Source organism: Rhinopithecus roxellana, chromosome 19, assembly GCF_007565055.1.
Source record: "Rhinopithecus roxellana isolate Shanxi Qingling chromosome 19, ASM756505v1, whole genome shotgun sequence".
In the NCBI taxonomy this organism is placed as follows: Eukaryota; Metazoa; Chordata; class Mammalia; order Primates; family Cercopithecidae; genus Rhinopithecus; species Rhinopithecus roxellana.
The window spans coordinates 47,147,972-47,171,209 of NC_044567.1; the positions used below are offsets into that span (position 1 = coordinate 47,147,972).

The following is a 23,238-nucleotide window of genomic DNA, read 5'->3' on the forward strand; positions in this document are numbered from 1 at the left end:
TGGTCTCGATCTCCTGACCTTGTGATCCGCCCGTCTCGGCCTCCCAAAGTGCTGGGATTACAGGCTTGCGCCACCGCGCCCGGCCTAAAACAAATATTCTTATTGTAGACATTTGCAAGCCTTTACAAAAGTAGAGATAATATATAATAAGGTACCACAAATCTATTAATTAAGCCCAACGATTACCTGCCTTTGGCCAATCTCGTTTTATTTGTGCTCCCATCGCCTCCCCCAATCCCCCTGCCTATTTTATTTTAAGGCACATTTCTGCCTTACTGTTTCAAATGCAAATATTTGAGAATATGTCTTCTAGGAAGAAGACATAATGTTAATACCATTATCATATTTAAGAAAACATTAGTTCAATAATATGACCTAATATGTACACTCCAGATTCCTCAATTGTCTCAATGCCTTTTTTAAAAAAAAGAAAAGAGGATGGGGTCTTGTTCTGTCCCTCAGGCTGCAGTACAGTGACAGCATTATAGCTCGTGAATCCTAGAACTCCTGGGCTCAAGTGATTCTCCCGCCTCAACCTCCTTCAAAGCACTAGGATTACAGGCGTGTGCCACCTTACAGGCGTGCGCCACCACACCTGGCCCCCCAATCCTTTTTATAGCTGCGTTTCTCCCCAGTCCAGGATCCATTCAAGTTCACACACAGATACGTTGGTTGCTGTGTCTCTTTAGTTTCTCTCTCTTTCTCTCCCCCTAAATCTGCTTCATTGAGCTATAATTCACCTACCCATATAATTCACCCATTTACAATGTACAATTCAGTGTTTTTTACTCTATTTACAAAGTTCTACAACCATTATCAGATCAATTTTAGAACATTTCATCACCCCAAACAGAATCCTCTGAAGACTTAGGCATCCCCTAATCTTTCTCTCTCTATGGATTTGCCTCTTCTGGACATTTCCTATAATGGTATCATACTGTCTGTGGTCTTTTGTGTCTGGCCTCTGTCACCTGGAACTCCAAGGTGCATTCACATCGTGGCATGGATCAGCACTCCATTCCTTTTTATGGCTGAAGAATATTCTGTCATATGGATAGAATGTTTCATCCAAGTTGTTGCCTCAGTCTGTCGCCTCTACACTCAATCCCTTACACCTTTTTTTCTTTTGTTTTTCATCACCTTGACAATTTATTTTTGAGGAGTCCCGGTCAGGTGTCTTGTAGAATAACCTGCATTCTGACTCCATCTGACTGTTCTCTTATGCTTAGGTTCAGGTTCTGCAGTCTGAGCAAGAATGCTGGACAGGCCATGTGGGGTTCTTACTGCATTTGGAGGCACAGCCACCCAGGTTAGCACCCTACTCATGAGGCTTAGTTTGCATTCTCGGTTAAGGTGCTGGCTGCCAGATTTCTCCTTTGCAGGGGTACATTTTTCCCTTTCTAATTTGTCAGTCATCTGTGAGGTGCCAGTGAAGACCCTGTGAATATCCTGTGCCCTGACAATCTCCATCCGCTGCTTTCAGCGTCCATGAGGATTGCGGCCTGAATCCTCTTTGATGCTGGGGTTTGCAAATGGTGGTCATCTGATTTCTTGTACGTTTTTTATTGGCGTTCTTCTGAAATAAATGTTCTCTCCCTTCCCCCTTGGAGTGAGTGAGTGAGTTGCAGTCATTCATTCATATTTGTGCTCAAATCGTCCCACATTTGGCCTGTGGGAGTTCTTTAAGTTGTTTGTGTTCTTTTGTTATCTCTCCATTATTCTTTGAATACTTTCTTACATCTTTGTACAATAAGATATTCCAAATACCTTGCCTTTGGAATTAGTACCAAGGAGCTTCCGATAATATTTGGAAACCAATTTCTAGCCAGTAGGTGTTGTCACTGTGATGAGATGTCATTCCTTCTGGGCCCTTTCAGTGGAGCATTATGAGAGTGTGTGTGTCATGTACGTGTGTGTGTGTATATAAAATGCATGTGATATGTATATGAAGTTGGAGCAGTAGGCACAGGTTATCAGCAGCACAGGCAGAGCCTAAGATTGCCTGTGACCTACCTTGGCCCTCAGTGGTTGAAGTAAAACACTGCTAATAGAGCAGAGACCAGGGAAAGTGCTGTCACCTACACGTGGAACACCCACCCTCAATGCCATTACTTGTATTCCTATCCTAGCCAAGTTATAGGGAGGAGGTGCGACCTCTGCATTGAACCTTATTCTACAGAGACTTATACACAGTGGTCCCAAAATATATGTTTGTGGTTGATGGAAATCTTTTTTGCCCTCCTGCAAAGACACATGGGAAACAAGATATTGTCTCAGGTCTCAAGGTGGAGAGATGGTGGAAGATAGAGGAAAGAGTTATGCAGGCTTGGATTCTAATTTCCACTCCTCTATTGACTAGCCTTGTGACCCTGGACAGTTTTAGTTCTGCAAACCCCAATTTCATGATCTGTAAAATGGAGTTGATGCCATTTAACTTGCTGGGGTTGTAAGGATGAAATGAGAAGAAATATGTCAGATGGCTAACCTGGAGCCTGCCGTAATAAGCACTCAGTAGACAGTAGCTCTTGCATTGCTTCTCCCCTCTTAGCCCCCTTATCACCAACATCATCAGCATCCGTAGGTAGACTCGAAGGCTGTTGTCAAGGCTGCTAGAATGCTGGCTGCCCTTCCTGGAAGGCTGCAGTGGGAACGTGGTGGTGATGGTGGTAATGTGTCCATGACAGGAAGACAGACTCCTGTAGACTGCAGAATCCATCCTAAAGGCTACTCTTTCCCCTTCCTGGCATGTATTTGCTTGACTAGTGTCTGTATGTGAATGAACCTATGGAGCGAGAGACTCTTATCCCTGTCTCTTCTCCTTGGTGGCTAGTACTTCCTGCCTTGTAGACTCTGTCTGCCTTTCTCCCTGTGCAGTTTTATCAAGTTGCCAAAATTGGCAGAGCTGATAACTTGGGAAGGTATAGGGTAGGCCAGCTGGATGAGATGATGCACCAAAAATGTCTCTGGAAGCTATAGTTGACCATAAAGTTGACGTTGGCCAGGAGCCTGTTGGGGTCACTAGAGGAGTTGCCATCAGTAGAGAAACACAGTGGAACCACAGTGTAGATCAGATCCATGTGTCTCCAAGTGAGGTCCACAGATTCTGCAAATCAGAGATGCTGGCGCCACCTGGGACCTGCTGGATCAGGCCCAGCAGCTGAGAGTGCAGCTGGGACTCTATTTTGGACGCTTTCCTCAGTTGATTCTGGTGCACCTCAAAGCTTGAGGACCAGTGATAACCATCCATTTTACAGATGGAGAAATTGAGGCTCCAAGAAGTCAGATTCTCTGGCCAGGGTCTTAAGGCTAGTAATCATTTTCTTGTCTGTGTGAAATTAATGCTCTATAAGGTTCATTTTTGCTAGACACCCTAAGGATATCAGTTTTCCTGAGATGACTTTAATTGGCAACCCAAGTAAGACTGTATGGAGTAACGGCATGAGACCTTAGCAGGGGCATAGTCAAGCTCTCTGATTTGCCTAATTTGCTGATAGGTTTCTGAGGCAACGGGTGGCCCTCACCTGCAGATGGTCATTTGGCCAGGCGTCTAGGGTCAAGCCAGTGGTTCCTTCTTGTTGAAGCCCCTCCATGCTTTTTCTGGCCTTTATCTATAAAGTGGCAACCACTTCCTTACCTTATACTAAGGAAGAGTAAGGCCAGGCCGGCTGCAGTGGCTCATGCCTGCAATTCCAGCACTTTGGGAGGCCGAGGCAGGTGGATTGCCTGAGGTCAAGAGTTCAAGACCAGCCAGGCCAACATGTTGAAATTCTGTCTCTACTAAAAATACAAAACATAGCTGGGTGTGCTGGCAGGCACCTGTAATCCCAGCTACTCAGGAGGCTGAGGCAGGAGAATTGCTTGAACCTGCGAGGCATAGGTTGCCGTGAGCCACGATGACGCCACTGCACTCCAGCCTGGGTGACAGAGTGAGACTCCACCTTTAAAAAAAAATAAAAAAGAGTAAGGTCGTGCACAAGTCCTGGGACACATGTATGATGACCACCTGCAGTGCCTCAGGGGTAAGCCTGCTTCCCAGGTCGCTGTGTGGCTCAGGATAGGAGACATCCCAGGTCCTGCTTGGGGATCTCTGGTATTGAACCCCTAACATAATTGCTAATAGAACAACAGAGACCCAGTATCAAATACTCTTCAGAGTCATAGTCTCTTAGGACACGTGTGGCATTTTCTACTGGCAGTCCTTAATTTTCTCTGCCAGACCAATCCCAGGACTTTGGCAGGCTGCTGAGGACCTCAGGGCTCAGAAGTACTTGGGACTCTGGTTTTCTTGCTGGCAGTGGAAGACGTCAAAAGGCAATCTAAAGACTGAATGGAAGCTGGAAGTCGGCTTGGCTGAGAAATCCCTCCTGGCTCACGGGGTTGGGGAAACGGGGAGTCGGGGAGGTGACCGAGCAGCGCCTCAGTGCACATTGTGTGTGTTTAGGTTTGATGTTTTGCACCCGGGGGTTTCAGAATAAAATGTCGTGTGCTGAGTCCTCAGTGCCAGGAGGAGGTGGCCTTAACTCTCTTCTCCCCAGTGGATTCCGGGGCTTCAGGCGGCAAGCGGCACGCAGAACGTTCACCAGCAGAGGGCAGCGGAGGGGTTAACTCCCCAAATCACAGACTGAGAGAAGAGGAGGGGAGACGTGCTTTGGAGCAGTTCTCTCAGAGCCTGTGCAGGAGGCTTCCTGAATTTGCCTTCCGCCCGAGAGTTGGGTGTGGGAACAGCGTGGGGTCAGGGAGACCCCTGCCTGCCCTGGCCCAGAATATGGTGACTTAGGAGTTGACAGCAGACTGAGCATCCCTGAACTTCCCCAGCGCCTCCACCCTCAGGGAACCTGAATGGGGGGAATACATGTCCAATATGGAGAACAGCTTTGATGACATTTCTTGCCTCTCTCCCCAGAACCTGGGATCCTCATCACCAAGCAAAAAGCAGAGCAAGGAAAACACCATCACAGTAAGTGGCTCCGGAAGGGGACTCTCAGGGTGGCTGCGAGCTGGGGCATTTGGCTGGGCTGTTGCCATGGCGATGTGGACCGCCAAGCAGAAGTGATGCCTAACCTGGAGACAGGGAAGTTCCAAAGCTCGGATTTTGCTGAAGTTCCCCATCCACGTCTCCCTCCCACCTCCCCTTCTCCTGTCAATTTCACATTTCACTTCTCTTCTGGTGAACAAGTGGAAGGAGGGTGGCTGGGATGATGCAGAAGCCATTTTTTTCAGGGCAGGAGGGGAAGGTATGCGTGCGGGAGTGGGTTGAAGGGGGTGGACTGCGCTCAGCGCAAGTGAAGTGACGTGTAAATTACAGCCACGGCGAGGTTGCTTTTGTGCGGGGTAACTTCTGGAAGATGTCAAAGTTAAAAGCAAGAGAAAGCGCCCTAAGAATAGAGTTCCTAGGAGTTCCTGACAGGAGCAGTCAGCTTCTGCCTAGGTGGCCAGCCTGCCTCCCAGGGCGCTTCAAGATGCCCACCCCCATGTGGATATGAGGGGGAGCCCCCCCTGCCCATCCCCATGCAGAGGTGAGGGGGAGCCCCACACCCCACCTCTGCTCCTCAGCCCTGTGCTTGGGGCAGGTGGGGCTGGACATCATTGCCCCCCTGAGAGCCACAGACCTGAGAAGTGTGCTTCCAGGTTTGCTATTTTGGCACAAGTGCAGGAGAGCAGGGAACGGGGAATTGCTCTCTTAGACTCCAACTCACACAGCTCTGAGCCATTCCGACCACCCCCATAGAGACAAAACCAAGAGTGGGTGTATTTCCCTGCTTCATCCAGGCTGCACATCCTGCTTTGGGAGAAAAAGTTTAGGTAAACAATTAACGATGGCAATTGCTGCAACTTTTGTGTGCATTTATGGTGCGTAAGTAGAGATCCAAGCAGCTCATTTAATTGTCCATTAGCTATATAGGAAGTGTGAGTTGTAGAATCAATATAGTGTAACGACGATGAACGTGGACTCTGAGGCCAGAGTGTTAGTTATATTAATGACTGGGCAACAGCCTGGGACAAGATTCTTGACTTCTTCCCGTCTCAGTCAATAACCGTCAAGTGGGGAAATGGGGGGTGGCGGGTGGTCTCTGCCTTAGGGATGGTGTAGGGACTAAATGGGTCCATCCATGGAAAGCACTTAAAACAGAGCCCGCATATAGTAAGTGCTCTGTACACACTATATCACCCTGTTGACAGATGAGGAGACTGAGGCACAGAGCTGCACCTTGCTTACAATCGCCCAGCTGGGAAGTATCAGGATTTGAAATCTTTGCCCTTACCACAGTGTCCCTTCTGGAGCTGGCTTGGGTTCCTTGTGTCATGAGCTCCTTTGGAATGCCCTGTGCTGATGGACGGTGTCTCCAAGGGCTGGGCAGAACCACTCAACCTGCTTGGACTGTGGGTAGCAGCAGCCTTTCTGTTACTGGTGGAGTTGATGGAGCTGGTGGGGAGGGGTTGTGGACAGGCTCGGGTGCAGAGCTCCAGAGGGTACAGTGGCCCATCTTCAAATCGTCACAAAATGCCCCGGAATGCTGGGGACACAGCAGGAGCTCTCCAACATCTTCCGAAATACATAAAAAGGAGAGGGAGGAGAAAGTGGTGGGTCGGAGTGGGTATTTGAATTCTAAAAGAAAAACAAAAATGTGAAGTGAAAAGCAGAGTGTTACGTCATGGAGGGTTGCCTTAAAGGCATTTAGTGATGGTGCCCAGGCCATGGGGTGGGGCACCTGCTGGACTTCGTCTTGCAGCCAGAGCTTCAGGTATGGTCAGAGTGGGGCAGCACACCTCGCCCACACCTGTCTTCCCTGTTCCTTCCTGCTGAGCCATATCATTGCTTCTCATGAGGGAGTCTGCAAACTCTGAAACCTCCAAGACCTTTGTTTAAAATGCAGATGTCATCCTGGCTAACACGGTGAAACTCCGTCTCTACTAAAAAAAATACAACAAAAACTAGCCGGGCGAGGTGGCAGGCGCCTGTAGTCCCAACTACTCCGGAGGCTGAGGCAGGAGAATGGCCTAAACCCGGGAGGCGGAGCTTACAGTGAGCTGAGATCCGGCCACTGCACTCCAGCCTGGGCAACAGAGCGAGACTCCGTCTCCAAAAAAATAAATAAATAAATAAAATGCAGATGACACCCCAGATGTACAAGTTGTTTTCTCTGGGGCCAGACTGGAAAATCTGCATTTGAACCAGAGGTTTTAAGTAAACACTCTTGCCTTGGAGAATTTTTTGCCGAGGAAACTGAGCAAAGGAGGGACCAAAGGTCACAAAACCAGTGAGGAGGAGAGCTCAGGGCTTGAACCCAGGTCTCCGGGCTGCCGGCTCAGGGTACTTCCCAGTGTACCACCTGGCCTTGGCCTTGGCCCGCAGGTCTCCAGGCCTTGGTGCCTTTTCCCTTCCACACCACTGCTCTCCCATGCTCAGCCTCTTTCTCTGGGTTCTCATCCTCCAGAGTTCATGGTTTCCCAAGAAGGAGACACTCAGCGGGGAGGGGATGGTTCAGGTCTCAGGAGGCTGGGATGTGAACTTCCCTGTCCGTGGTATGTAGGGATGAAGTGAGCTACTTCCCATGCTGTCTAATCCCACAGCGCAGAAGTTTCCAGGCCTGGGCAGCAAAGGGTGGTGGGTCCAGAGCAAGAATGGAGCTGGATTCTGATGCTCCTCCTTCCCCACCCGTAGCCTGGAGCTAGTTTTCAGGGGACAGACACGTGGGTTCCCTGACAGCAGCGGTCAGGCTCTGGCAGACTTGCTGAGTCTTGTTTCCGCTGTCCCTAGTGTGGGGCTGGCAGGTGGAGTGTGCTGTTTGATTGGGAGTGACGGGTGCTCGTGGCAGCTCACAGCCCTCGGCAGGAGCGTGAACGCGTCTGAATCTTGAGGGTTTCAGAAAGGAGGACAACAGAGCCACCCGGCACACTCTCACCTGGAAAGAGGAATTTGGGGACTCCTGTGGTCCTCAGCTTCGGGGCTTCCCAGCGTAGCCACAGAACCCGGGGTGGGAGCTGGGGGCTGGAGGTGAAGCCCTGGGGTCGCGTCTTCTCTTCTTCTCTGTTCCACAGCGCTCCGGGGCTGGCTTTTTCCTCTCCCATACCGTCCCCGATCCGCTTTCCTCTGGGAGAAAATTCAGAGACAGTTGGACTTGAGCCCTCTGTTGTCATACCATTTTCCCTTCTCTGCTGCAGGCAAGGTGGTCAAACCGGCCGTGCAAGGAGCCTGTGGCCTCTGCTCCCCACAGGCTCCTGCTGGGCCAGGACTCGGGGGAGAGCGGTGCCTTGGGGCCTCCCTATGTCGGACGCCTTGGGTGGGTCACACGTGTGTTCAGTGGCTCTCACACCCCAGCCAGGTGGTTTCTGGCTGATATGTCCCATTGCGTACCCCTCAGAGAGCTTCTGGGAGGCAGCCCTTGTGCTTCTGGCTGCTCCTGTGCGGAAAAGCCCTGCAGGAACCCCAGCTACACGGTGGATCCCAGCCGCTGGGGAGGGACGAGGGTGTCACTCCATTTACCTGAGGGTTGGAAGCAACAGAGTTGGTGCAAGAGCAAAGATGCAGCTTTGCTGAGGACACTGGTCTCCGGGGAAGTGAGGGTGGGACCGCCTGCCAGAACTTGCCCTGTGCAGTACACATGGGGAGGCGTGCTCCCCTCTGGCTCCCTCTTGAGCACCCTTCCTTTTTGAGCGCCTGTCTTGGGTGGGGAGCGGGCACATTTACACCTTAGTGTGTTGGAAAGGTAGTGTGACAGAGGCTAAGAGCCTAGACTGAAGCCGGCTTGCCTGGGTTCAGACCCTGGTCCACCATTCCATGCACAAACTGTGTGATCCTGCATAAGTGACTTAGCCTCTCTGTGCCTCAGTTTCCTTATCTGTACAATGGGGATAATAATAGCACCTGCCTTGCAGGGCTGTTGTGAGGGTTAAATGAGCTAATACATGTAAAACGCTGAGAACTGTGGCTGGCACATTATTTGCTTTTGTTGAACAAACAGAAAGTGGATCTTTAGGATGGCAGTGAGGCTCCTGCTATGCCTGGGAGGCCTCGGGAGGAGGATGAGGTCTTTTCAGAGATGTCGCTGGACCCTGGTATTAACCATCTGGAAAATGTCACCCAGGGGAGGACAGGAATCCACATGTGGAAAGTCCTCTCCCACCTTCTCTTCCCTCCTTGGGCTTCGTAGGATGGAGCTATGTGGCCCTCCCAGCCCTTCTGATCCAGGGACATAGGAACCTTGACTTGGAGGTCTAGAGGTCACAGAAAGGACACAGCAAGGTTAAAAGTGGTGGCCCAGGAATTAGGAAGCTGGTTCTAGACCCTGCTCTGCCACTTGCAGTGAACTAGAGAGTTAAACATTCTGTCTCAGTTTCCTCATCTGTGCATAAGTCTGCACCAGACCATTGCAAATAAACGTTGAGACTCCAGTAGCTTCTGGGACATGTGCGCGCACAGCTCTCACCATGCCGCTCTGCTGCCGCTGCCTGCCTCTCTCTGAAGGGACTGTTCTCCCATCTTCCAGTCCCAACAGATGGCAACATGCTTCCTCTCCACCCAGGTCAGTGAACTCAGGGTTTCTCAACCTCAGCACCATTGACATTTTGGGTTGGATAGCTCTTTGTTGTTGGGGGACTGTCCCGTGCATTGCAGATGTTTATCAGCTTCCCTGGCCCCTACTCACCAGAGGCCAATAGCATCCATCCCCGACCCCACCCAGCTGTGACAACCAATAATGTCTCCACATTGCTACATGTTTCTGGGGTGGGGGCGAAATTGCCCCTGGATGGGCATTACGGAATTGACTTCATGGTGGTGTCGAGGCTACTTGTAGAGTATCCCAGGCTGCTTCTAATCCCCTCTTGACTACACTGCTCCCGGCTGCTATCATGACCCCCCGTCCCCCATCACTGCAGACTTCCCTGGTGGCCACAGTCGCGTTCTGCCTCCAGCCTGTCCTCTGTGCTGTAGTGGGGGTGCTTACCCCAGGCAGCAGCCTGATGAATCGTTACTCTCGTACAGGGTGCTTCTGTGGTCCCTACTGTCCTGCTTTCAGGATAGACCTTGGCACCCCTGCAATATTCCCTCTCACCTCAGTCTTGTCTACTCCCTGACCCTGAGCTCCGCCAAACTGAGCAACATGGTCCCCACCTGTGGGGCATATCCTCTCATCCTGGGTCCTTTCCTTTCCTGCAGTATCCTTCTCACCTGCCCGCCCCTCTGTCTGCTGGGGCCTACTATTATTACCTAAATCTGAGATTCCTCCCCTGGACCCCCAGTCCTTCCAGTAACCTCAGCACCTCGGGCTTACTCCACTGGCAGGTTTATCCCGAAGAATTACAGTGACTTGTTTATGGAACTGTTTGGAGCGGAGATGGTGCGTTATATCCCTAGCCTCTGGCCACTGCACCAAGGAACATCTCCTGAGCACCCCCTGTGTACCCAACAGTGTACCAGCGAGGAGGGAAACAGCAGGGAAAAGATGGTCCCCATCCCCTCATAGAGCAGGCTGTCTGGCAAGGAGGAGAAACGTTAAATAAACCATCACGAGAAATATCATTACAAATGTGTGCATGCAGATTGCTGGGAAGATCTAGTGTAGCGCGTGGCACTGAGCAGCCTTTCGACGGATGTTCGAATGGAAAGTGGATGAGCAAATAGCCCATCACATAGCTTCGTGGTCGAAGCTCGAACTCTGCGGTCAGCTGGGTCTAGATTCGGATACCTTGCTTCTGTGATCCTCGGTTTCCTCATATATGATGAGGCTGTTCTTCCTCCCCTGTGGAGTTGGTAGGAAGATAAAATGAGAATACATGCAAAGCCCTAGAGAGTGTGCCTGAGTCAGGGCTCCCCTGCAGGAGTGAGGATTTGGAGAAATCTCAGTGGGCTTTCTGGGAGGGAGAAATCCCAAAATGAGAGAAGACAGAGACAGTGGCAGGCACCTCCGGGCTCCACCGGAGGACTGGTGTCCTGAAGGAGTGGCAGAAGCAGCAGGGTGATGGGTCCTTAACGAATTCCCACATTCTACTGCCTCTACTCTTCTGCCCCAACCTGTTTTCTGTTCCTGCATTAGTTTGCTAAGGATTATGGCCTCCTGCTCCATCCATGTCCCTACAAAGGACATGATCTCATTCTTTGTTACGGCTGCATAATATTGCATGTTGTTTATGTACCACATTTCCTTTATCCAGTCTATCGTTGATGGACATTTAAGATGATTCTATGTTTTTGCTATTGTGAATAGTGCTGCAATGAACGTATGCATACATGTGTCTTTATGTAGAAAGATTTATATTCCTTTGGGTATATACCCAGTAATGGGATTGCTGGGTCAAATGGTAGTTCCGTTTTTAGTTATTTGAGGAATCACCACATTGCTTTTCCACATGGTTGAACTGATTTACACTCCCTCCAACCATGTATAAGTGTTCCCTTGTCTCTGCAATCTCGCCAGCACCTGTTATTTTTTGACTTTTTCATGATAGCCATTCCGATTGGCTTGCCGTGGTATGTCATTGTGGTTTCGATTTGCCTTTCTTTAATGATTAGCGGTGATGAGCATTTTTGCATATGCTTGTTGGCTGCATATATGTCTTCTTTTGAAAAGTGTCTGGGCCGGGTGCAGTGACTCACACCTGTAATCCCAACACTTTGGGAGGCCAAGGTGGGTGGATCATCTGAAGGTCAGGAGTTCAAGACCAGCCTGACCAACATGGTGAAACCCCATCTCTACTAAAAATACAAAAATTAGCCAGGCGTGGTGGTGGGCGCCTGTAATCCCAGCTACTCGGGAGGCTGAGGCAGGAGAATGGCTTGAACCGGGGAGGCGGAGGTTGCAGTGAGCTGAGATCATGCCATTGTACTCCAGCCTAGAACACAAAAGCAAAACTTCGTCTCAAAAAAAAAAAAAAAAAAGAATAAAAAAGTGTCTGTTTATGTCCTTTGCCCACTTGCCATGTAGGATCTTAAGGGCAGGGCTCTGTGGCCTGTTTATCTCTGTGGCTTGTCTTCCATTCTGGTGGACACAAGGTCTCCCCCAGGGGCTGCCCCATCCCTGCTGAATGGATCACGAATGCTCGTTCTCAAAGTGTGATCCCCAGACCTTCAGCATCACTTGAGAACTCCGACCCCATTTGGAGCTCCTGAATCAGACACTGGGGGGTGGGACCCAGCAACCTGTGTCCTCTAGGTGACTCTGAGGCGTGTTCATCCTCGACTCTGGGACAAGAAGGGGACTGAGTGGTACTGAGGTGGATCTCAGCCCTCCTCAGGACTTACGTGGCCGTTTAGATGATTGGTGTGGAGCCAGCCAGGATGCATCATTGAAGAGGCTGTCCTTGGTACCGTCTCCCACTCTGGCTAGCGGGGTCTGTCTGCACAGGCCTCCTGGGGCGGGCGGTGGCATCCTCACTCCGAGGGTAAGTCAACTCAGGAAGATTCTGGGAAACAAGACTGGCCAAGACCTATTTCCCCTCCTGCCTGCCCCGCGCTTGGCCACGCCTCTTCCTGACATGGGAAAGTCCTTTCTTTGTAGGGAAATGTTTCCCCAACAAGAAGGCAAAGCCAAGAGCAGTTTGGGTGAGGGAAGGCGAGGGAAAGGGGAGAGATACCTGCAGGGCAGGCCACTCCAGAAGGCATTCAGACCCGCCTCTGAGTACCCAAAAGTCTACTCGTTCCAGTCATTCTTAACGCTCAATTTACTTTAATGTCATCGTTAATTTATCATTAAATTTGATGGAAATTTTCATAGACTGCATTATTAAGCAAAATAAAGGTGGACCGTGATGACCGTAATTTGTTGAAATGAGAATAACTGGAACACAAAATAAGGAATCTGTGTGCTTTTGAAATCCATCCCTTGTTTTCTTTTTTTTTTTTTTTTTTTTTTTTTGAGACGGAGTCTCGCTCTGTCGCCCGGGCTGGAGTGCAGTGGCCGGATCTCAGCTCACTGCAAGCTCCACCTCCCGGGTTCACGCCATTCTCCTGCCTCAGCCTCCCGAGCAGCTGGGACTACAGGCGACCGCCATCTTGCCCGGCTAGTTTTTTTTTTGTATTTTTTTTAGTAGAGACAGGGTTTCACAGTGTTAGCCAGAATGGTCTCGATCTCCTGACCTCATGATCCGCCCGTCTCGGCCTCCCAAAGTGCTGGGATTACAGGCTTGAGCCACCGCGCCCGGCCCATCCCTTGTTTTCATGATTGCGTGCTTGGCAGTGGGTTTTGGAGGCCCAGAAGGAAGACTTGCCTCTGGACGCACCTTGGGGACTTGCCCGAAACTACGGCTTAGGGAGACAGTTTTCTGATGCTGGCCTCAAGAACTGGCCCTTCCTTTTCTCACTCAGGCAGCTGACACCTGGGAGAAAACTCCCCAGCCCCAGCCGATCTTCGTCTAGCCTTTGTTTTTTTTAATTCATCACAGTGCTCATTTTTTAGAGTTCAGGAAGCTGTGCCTTTTTTTTTTTTTTTGAGACAGAGTCTCACCCTGTCGCCCAGGCTGGAGTGCAATGGCGTGATCTCAGCTCACTGCAACCTCCACCTCCCAGGTTCAAATGATCCTCCTGACTCAGCCTCTTGAGTAACTGGGATTACAGGTGCCCACCACCATGCCTGGCTAATTTTTGTATTTTTAGGAGAGATGGGGTTTCACTGTGTTGTCCAGGCTGCTCTCGAACTTCTGACCTTGTGATCTGCCCACCTGGGCCTCCCAAAGTGCTGGGATTACAGGCGTGAGCCACCATGCCCTGCCACAAGGTACCTTTTAAAAAACTATCTTGATTTTCCCCACTCATCATTAAATTCAGATTAAATATTTTTGATAGGATTTTTTTAAACCCAGGCTAAAGTGTAGTGATGTGATCATAGCTTACTGCAGCCTCAACCTCCCAGGCTCAAGAGATCCTCCTGCTTCAGCCTCCCAAGTAGCTGGGACTACAGGCGTGCGCCACCATGCTTGGCTAGTTTTGTTTTTTATTTTTTGTAGAGACAAGGTCGTGCTATGTTGCCCAGGCTGGTCTCGAACTCCTGAGCTCAAGTGATCTGCCCACCTTGGCCTCCCAAAGTGCTGGGATTACAGATGTGAGCCACCATGCCCTGGCCAGGAATCTTACATGGCTAATGTTGTATTCTTAGAAGTTACACATTTTGTAAAGAAGAAAGAGGCCCAGCACAGTGGCTCATACCTGTAATCCCAGCACTTTGGGAGGCCGAGGAGGGCGGATCACTTAGGGTCAGGAGTTTGAGACCAGCCTGGCCAATGTGGTGAAATCCTGTCTCTACTGAAAATACAAAAACTAGCCAGGTGTGGTGGCACACACCTGTAATCCCAGCTACTCGAGAGAGGCTGAGGCAGGAGAATCACTTGAGACAGGGAAGCAGAGGTTGCAGTGAGCCAAGATAGTGCCGCTGCACTCCAGCCTAGTGACAGAGCTAGACTCTGTCTCAAATAAATAAATGAAAAGAAAAGGAGAAAGAGAAGAAGGGATTATCCTTGGCAGAATTTGGTGCAGCCCTGTCATCTCCAGTATTCTCCATGTCATTCCTGCCCCTGATCCTTCTGCTGAGTCATGTTTCCCTCTAGGTTGGTGGGGACCTCAGCCTTCACCTTAACCACATGTCAGGATCCGGGAGGAGGAAGCTTTTTCTTTTGCCTGGGACTTCTCCCCAGACTGCGACTGAGATCTGTGCGCTGGCAGCTGGGGAGGGGGTGTGGGCTGGATTTACTTCTAACCACCCAGGAGCTTCCTGAACCAGAGGTCACAACTGGAGGTCCATGGGCCCGACTTGGCTGGCAGAAGAGTTTGTTGGGCTTACATGGTGTTATTGTTTATATTATTATGGTTTTTAACCTTGAATTAATTGCCAACACTTAGAAATGGAGACACTTTGCATAGAAATCCCCATTTTCAGCTTCCCTCGAGTCAACACGTAATCCGTCAGCACTGCATTCCTCAGAAGGGCTTGACAACAGTTGGCAAAAGCTGAGCGGAACCTGCCCCTTGGACGTATCTCTATAGCCTCCGACCCCTGCCCACAGCAGAGGCTGTCCGCCCTCCTATCCCAGCTGCAGTTTCTGTGACACTTGGGCACCTCACTGGCTTGCACGCCCCGCCCAGCTTTGGAGTTTGTGTCCTGGACTCAAAACCTCAGGGCGGGATCATTTTTTAATGTGTGACATTTTCCACTTCAGCAGGTGCTTGGGCTGCAAGGAGGGGTTAAAGACTTATAAGGCTCAGGCCTTGCTCCCACAGAGGAAGCAAATTAGCCCACGTTCTAGGAGAGGTGGGAATCTGGGGCCTGAAGCCACCTCCACACAGTGGGGAAAAACCAGGGAGCATTGCAGATGTGCTTAGGCAGAAAAGTCTGAGACGACCCAGAAGTTTCTGTACTTCACTCTCCTTAGCTAGGGCCAGCCTTACACGTGCAGCCCAGATTATAATTTTTTTTTTTTTTTTTTTTTTTTGAGGCAGAGTCTCGCTCTGTCACCCAGGCTGGAGTGCAGTGGCGCAATCTCGGCTCACTGCAACCTCCACCTCGTAGGTTTAAGCGATTTTCCTGCCTCAGCCTCCTGAGTAGCTGTGATCACAGGCGCCCACCACCACACCTGGCTAATTTTTGTATTTTTAGTAGAGAAGGTGTTTCACCATGTTGGTCAGGCTGGTCTCGAACTCCTGACCTCATGATCCGCCTGCCTCGGCTCCCAAAGTGATGGGATTACAGGTGTGAGCCACCGTGCCCAGCCCCCCAGATTATAATTTTAAGCTGTATTTGTTCGTATGATACATATCATGACATAAAATTTGCAAGGTAACCTCTCCCCCCGACCCTAACCCACACAGTTCCTTTCCTTGGAAGCAAATGATGTTACCTGTTGCCAGAAGTATTTGATACGCAAATAACCAAATGTATATTATACAAGTGACCCTTGAACAACATGGGGGCTAGAGGTGCCCCCTCTCCACCCATCGTCCAAAACTAACATATAACTTTGGACTCCTTCAGAACTTAACTCCTAACAGCCTCTTGTTGAGTGGAAGCCTCACTGACATGAACACATATTTTGCATGTTTATGTGTATTATACACTGTATCCTTACAGTAAACTAGAGAAAATAAAATGTTAAGACAATTATAAAGAAGAAAAATATAATTACTGTTCTTTAGGTGGAAGCGGATCATCCTCACGGTCTTCATCCTCAGCATCCTCACATTGAATGGCCAAAGGAGGAATAGGAAAAGGAGGGGCTGGTCTTGTCTCGGGTCACAGAGGCAGGAGAGAAAATATACGTATAAGTGAACCCCTGCACTTCAAACCTGTGTTGTTCAAGGGTCTACTGTATATCTCTTCCTTTTTAAAAAGGAACTATAATACTCTTTGCTTGCCTTTTTTTTTTTTTCTTACCTTCACCTAACCGAATATACTGGCACACTTTCCTTATTAAAAAAATTTTTTTTTTTGCGAGAGAGTTTCGCTCATACAATGGCATGATCTCAGCTCATTGCAAAGCTAGAGGGCAATGGTGCCATCTCGGCTCACTCCAACCTCTGCCTCCTGGGTCCAAGTGGTTCTCCTCCCTCAGCCTTCCCGACTAGCTGGGATTACAGGCATGTGCCACCACGCCCAGCTAATTTTGTATTTTTAGCAGAGATGGGGTTTCTCCATGTTGGTCAGGCTGGTCTCAAACTCTCGACCTCAGGTGATCCTCCCGTCTCAGCCTCCCAAAGTGCTGGGATTACAGGCGTGAGCCACTGCGCCCAGCTGCTTTTCTAATTAAATTTAAGAACTTTATCACTGCGTCCTTTCTGATTTCTGTAGGTGTCTGTCTGTCTCATACTTTGTTTAACCATTCCCCTACTGATGGACATTGGAGTTGTTTTCCGGCCTTTAACTACCGTAAATAGTGCTGTCATGAAAAAGCATGTATGGACATCACCACCCCCATGCAACTGTATCTGTAGGATAGACTCTTGTGCAATTGCTGGGTCAAAGGCACTGGATGTTTGCAATTTTGATCCTAGTAAACTGCCCTCTAGAGTGGTGGTACTGGTTCACAGCCCCTCTGGGGTGGTGGTGAGTGCCTGTTGCCCCTCATATGAAGTGCTGGCCCCTGGAGCACGGGAAGATCCCTGTGCATGTTCTGTCAATATGGAGGCTGCTGTAGTGCCATGTTCCCCGGAGCAAAGCCTTCCTCGCTATTCCAGTCTCCAGCGGAGCCATTCTTTCTTGTTCTGTGCTCTACAGATAAACTGTGTGACGTTCCCTCACCCAGACACGATGCCGGAACAGCAGCTGCTGAAACCAACCGAGTGGAGCTACTGCGACTACTTCTGGGTAAGCAGTGCCTCAGTTTCCCCCACGGCGTGACCCCGATGACTGAGAGTGGACCCCCAGGATGGGTGGGAGGGAACTGGATCTCAAGGTGGAGGAGGCCTTTCTCATTGGAGCCTGAAGGGCTGGGGTTAAATTTTACACCCGAGACAGGAACTTAGGACCTTCTTGGAGTCCAGCTCATTCTCTAAATCTCAGGGATTCAGCAGGACTTTCGTTCACATTACAGACACTTCAACCAGAACGTAGGTAAGCGGAGGGCCATTTTCTCCAATGCTCAGTGAAGGCAGGAGACTAGAATCCGCCTCAATAAATGAACGTGGGCTCCAGACCTGCTTGTCACTTACGTGAGTGACGTTGGACGAGGGCTTCACCTCCTCGGGCCTCACTGTGTTCATCAGAATTGTGAGGCGGTGGGGCCACAGGATCTTCAGAGAGCTCCAGCTTGGATAATCCTACCGTTCTGAAACTTTCGCAGATCGCTTAGCGAACACAGAGTTTTGGTTTTGCAAGATTAAAGAAAGTTCTGTTCGTGGATGGTGGCGATGGTGGCACAGCCGTGTGAATGTACTTCATGCCACTGAACCGTATTCTTAAAAATGGCTAAAATGGTCAGTTGCATGCTAGGTGTATTTTTTTTCCACAATAAATAAATTTTTGAAAATGCAGAGTCCTATACTTCTGAACATTCTGGGAATGGTCCTGGGCCATTTGCATGTGAAAGTCATCGTGTCTTTCAAAATTAGATCACCCCTTTCTGGAATCAGTTAGTAGGGATGGTCATACAACCCTGTGAATATATTAAAAACCACTAAATTGTACACTTCAAAAAAACAAGTGTCCAAAGACCCCAGGGAACAATAAATAAGTAAAAACTTGTTTTCACCACTGTGCAGAATGGATTTTTTGAGACAGAGTCTCACTCTGTCTCACCCATATTGGAGTGCAGTGGTGCGATATTGGCTCACTGCAGCCTCCATCTCTTGGGTTCAAGCGATTCTCCTGTCTCAGCCTCCTGAGTAGCTGGGTACAGGTATGTGCCACCACACCAAGCTATTTTTTTTTTTTTTTGAAGTAGAGACGGAGTTTCACCATGTTGGCCATGCTGGTCTCAAGCTCCTGGCCTCAGGAAGTCCACCCGCCTTGGCCTCCCAAAGTGTTGGGATTACAGGTGTGAGCCATCGCGCCCAGCCGGATTATCTACACTTTTTAGATTTGCTAACCAAATACTAGAAAAAAGGTGCTTTTTTCTTTCTACAAAATCACTTGTACCTTAGAAGATACACAAAGATCCCTGTTGCCTCCACCTCTCACCAAGGCACAATTTCTGTAGCTCCAGCTGTGCTGCATCTAGGGTAGAGATCTGTGCACAGGTTGAGGAAACAGTATAAAGGGGCTTATCTTTGGCACCAGACAGACCTGGGCAGGTGAGCTCAGAGGGGGTAAGCAAGCATCAGAGTGTGCAAGATTTTCTAGGCCCCAGTAAGTGAGTTTTATTCTGCTTGCAGAAGGAGGATGTTAGAAGGTCTTAAGCAGCAGTATGATGTGATCTGATTCATAGACGTTGTGCAGGCAGGGGTGGGAAGTTGACAGGTGACTGGAAGAGACCAGGAAAGATGGTAGTGGCGGCAGAGAGGGAGAGATGTACCTGGGTTTGGAAACATCATCTCTCAAGAGAGGTGCAGTAAATGGAGGGTTCAAGGAGAGAGCGGTTTGAGCCCCAGAAAATGGGTATCCTGGGAGCCTGGAGGTCAGCATGTGGGGTCTCAAGCCTTGGAAAGTTGGCAGGAATGTCTGATCCGGAGAGTGACACTTTCCATCCTAGAGGGGAGGCAGGTTTGAGCTCAGTATTTGGGTAATTTTCCTTCTGCTTTTTCATCAAGATGTAGCATTCGTAGGGTGAAGCGCAGCGATCTTCGGTGGAGATTGCTTTTAAACTGCAAGAACAGCCCGACTATGACCCCGTAGGGTGGTGATCTCCCCGTCATCAGGGATGTTAGCAGTGTGACCAGAGGGCTTTGAGTTATGGCACCCAAGGGAGGGGCCCCACATGGGGGAACTGGGAAGGTGTCGATAAAATCCTTCATCTACTTGTGATCGTAAATGGGGTTCCCTGCAGGCATCAGCAACCCCTTTTCTTTCCCCTCTCCTAAAATGTGTGATCTGGATGGGATCTGAGAGATGCAACCCACTCTTATTTCAAGGGGGTGGTCTGTGGGGTTACTGCCTAGGATTGGAGACCCTGTGGCTGGACACTGTTTTCACCAGTGCACCTCTCTGTCTGGGATATCAAAGACCTGTTCTGAACACCCTTCATTAAGTATCAAAGTGTTTGACCCTGGGTTCCTGATAGGGAAAAGCTGTAAGGGGGAGGACACTTTTAGGCATGCCCGTGGCTGGTGCCTGGAATGGCCCTGGGAGCTGGTGCCACGGCCGTGTGGGCAGATGTGTGGGTGAATCTCAGGCGGGGGAATGGCAGGAAAGGGGCATTCAGGTGTGCTGGAAGAAATGCAGGTAATACAAAATAAAATAAAACATTTAATTTTGAAATTTTAAGAATATTTGTTTGCAAAATTAATTGGGTCCTAAGTATTTATTTCATTGACTTGCCCATCCTCCCCAAGTTTGGACTTTTATTTAAAAGTAACTAATTACAGATACCATTTATTGGGTACATAATATGTGCTCAGCAATGTGCTCAGCTGTATACATATGTCATTTACCCTGAAGTGACCCTCTGAAGGTGGGGCTGTTATTTCCTCAGTTTTGCAGATGAAAAAACTAAGGCCTGGAGTGAGTGAAGAACTTGGCCAAGTTCACCCAGCCAGTATTTCAGGGCAGCCTGCCCTGTCCTCTCCTCTGGCCTCCCTTCGATCCAGTTTCTCCCTGTGACTGATTTTTCTCTCCCGTGATCTTTTATGAATGTGTGTTTAGAGGGTGTCACTGCCCTACCAATGTAAGAAGCTGATAGAAGACAGGATGGCTTAAGGCTGGGGGCACCTGCTCCTGAGCTCACACATAGTCCAGCTGGGAGTCAGGATGCCAAGATTCGCCGAGGGCCAACCCAGGCTCTGCAGCCACCTGGTTGGAAGTCGTAGGCCGTTAGGCATCACAGCCGGCGCTCTTGGACACTTGCCCTTCTTCCTCTCAGTTCCCAGGTTGAGAGAGTTAAGGGGCTTGGATGTGGGGATACAGCAACTATAAGAGCCTGAGCATCAGAAAGCACTGTTGGGAGAGGGGGCACCAGGAGAGACATCCGAGTTAGGGCAGCAGAGACAGCTGTTCCCATGTCTTGTGCTGGGCTTGGGTTGCCAGACACATCTGGGAGCTGTCCTCTCTCTTCACCACTCTCCCTGGCTCCAGATGCAGACTTGCCCTAAACTCTTGTGCTTCTGCTTCCTTTGCAGGCTGATAAGAAGGACCCCCAAGGCAACGGCACTGTGGCTGGGTTTGAACTACTGCTCCAGAAACAGCTGAAAGGCAAACAAATGCAGAAGGAAATGTCAGAATTCATCCGGGAAAGGTGAAGCCTGGGCCCCTCCCAGCCCTGGGGCCTGGCACCAGTGTTCCCCGGGGGCCCTGTGGCCAGGGGGCGACAGCACAGGACTCAGCACTGCACACTCAGCATTGGGCTGGTTAGCACCAGGTGGCAAACTCATGGCCCCTGGGAGAGATCTGGTCAACAGATGTGTAGCTTTGGCCGATACAATGTTTTTAAATATTTGAACCAACACAAAAACATGGGTAGATTTCATAGTAAAATCTGGATATTTTGCACACCTTGAAAGAACAGAAGCGTTGGCAGGTTTGCCTCCACATCCCTCACACGACGATTGGCTGGAGCTGAGTAGCAGCTACTCTTGTAGAGGGGGGTGTGTGTTCGTGTTCTCATTTTGCCGCAGTCTCCACCACTCCGTACTGTGTTCTCCCGCAGACCTCTTCACTCCTTTACTTATGTACCTGGCCGTCATTTGAAGCACTGCCCTTTACCATAACCAATGGGGGGAAAGTTAGAGTTCAATTCATCATTAGCCAAAACCTATGTTCCAGGGCAGGAGATGTAGAGCCCTCCTCCTACCCCATCCCTGCCTCAGGGATTGTAACAGTGTTTTGTCTAAAGAGCTTGGCAACACAGATGAAGAAACAATAAATTTAGCCCAATGGAAATGGAGAAATCTACAAAGGGAAAGAGAAGTTCCTTCTCTATCTCCTTCCTCCTCTCTCTCTCTCTCCAAGTTCTGAGGTCCTGTTCAGCATACACTCACATACCCACACACCTACACATACCCACCTGTCACGCATGTGCACACACACACAACACTTCCCATCTGGAGTTGGAAATATTTATAGCAAATCGCAATATCTTTTAAAAATATTTATTTTTTTTTTTTCTTTATGAGACAGAGTGTTGCTCTGTCACCCAGGCTGGAGTACAGTGGCATCATCTTGGCTCACTGCAACCTCTGTCTCCGGGGTTCAAGCGATTCTCCTGTCTCAGCCTCTGGAGTAGCTGGAATTACAGGCGTGCACCACCACGCCCAGCTAATATTTTGTATTTTTAGTAGGGATGGGGTTTCACCATGTTGGCCGGGCTGGTCTCGGTACTCCTGCGCTCAGGTAATCCGCCCGCCTTAGCCTCCTAAAGTGCTGGGATTACAGGTGTGAGCCACTGCGCCCAACCAAAAATTTTCCTTTTTAATTATAACAGCCATAATCAAGCCCTAATGCTTTGGCGTTTTGAAGCACCCCTTTCCCTTAGAGGGCCTATTTTCAGATGAGATCGGATGTGTTCAGGGTGGTATGGGTGTAGACAGAGGGCCTACTTATTTGTATAAGGGCCTGATTATTTGTATAATCAGATCCTTATTTTATGACCCATTAAACTGGTGGGAAATGGAGAGGTTGCATGGCTTGGGTTTGAGAAGACAATGGTATAAAACACGCAAATAGGAAACTGGCTGCAAAAGCCAAAGCTTGAACACGCTTATGGTTTATATTTCCATAACAACGTCTTGTTAGCAAATAAATGGAAACTGCCATTTCAGGACATTCTGGGCTTCCTAGAGAAAACACAGACACCATCCACCTTGGGATCTTGGGAAGGCCTTTTAGTGCCAGGAGAGGTGAGAGCTGAGGCTCAGAGTTGGGAGCCTCCCTGGCTCGAGGACAGGTGCTGGCTGGTTTGCTGGGGTCTTGGTTTCGGGAAGTGGGGCAGAGGTGGAGGTGACGCACGCTTTGGTCCTGGAGGTGAGACACAGGAGGCAGACAGCGTATGCACCTCGTGTGTCTGGTGCGTGCGGTCGGCATTGAGGAGCCGGGAGTGTGGCATGGATAGATTTACTTTCTACAGATCTCTCTTGGCCACAGTCTGGGGGTGAAGGTAGGGGGATGGAGAGGAAGTGACTGAGGCAGATCAGTTGGAATGAGACTCAGGAGGACCTAGAGACTAGTTGAAGGTGGAGGTGAGAGAAAAGCAGGGCAAGAAGGAACGAGATTGTGAGTCTCCTGATGCCAAGTCATGCAATTATTATTACTCGGAATGCCACCGCCAGGCTTTGTCAACCGCCCTCTCTCCATCATCGTACCCTTTGGGTGCCAGGTGCTTGAGCGGCTGGGAAGCAAATGCTGTGGTCCCAGCACCTCTGGAGCTTTTCTGTTCGCTGTGTGATGGACCAGGGGCTCTCTGAATCCTGGGCTCTGGCCAGCTCTGGTTGGCATAAGCATAGCTCCTCTGTCTCCCACTGTGGCCCAGAGGACCACTTAGGTGGCGAACAATACCTCTGACAACATGCTTAACACGACGTGGCAGATAATACAGGGCACTCCCTGGGGAGCTGCCTTGCAAATGTGTCAAAGGCCTGCCTGCCGGAAGCTACATCCAAGGCGACTTTCCTCTCCAGGGAAATAGAATCTACCTGCAGCCCTGGGCACTGCCAGGTTTCCATGGAAATAC

The 23,238-nt window shown here is 49.7% G+C and overlaps 1 protein-coding gene across 10 annotated transcripts in view; it reads left to right on the forward strand.

Annotated features, from left to right (window-relative positions):
• Positions 1-23,238, forward strand: part of GAS7 (growth arrest specific 7) — a 299,071-nt gene that overhangs the window by 245,022 nt on the left and 30,811 nt on the right. For all 10 annotated transcript variants that reach the window (XM_030922603.1, XM_030922610.1, XM_030922613.1 and 7 more), the window contains 3 exons: positions 4,904-4,957; positions 17,199-17,288; positions 20,693-20,808. In XM_030922603.1, the coding sequence (XP_030778463.1) occupies positions 4,904-4,957; positions 17,199-17,288; positions 20,693-20,808 (260 nt within the window). The remainder of the gene's footprint in view (positions 1-4,903; positions 4,958-17,198; positions 17,289-20,692; positions 20,809-23,238) is intronic.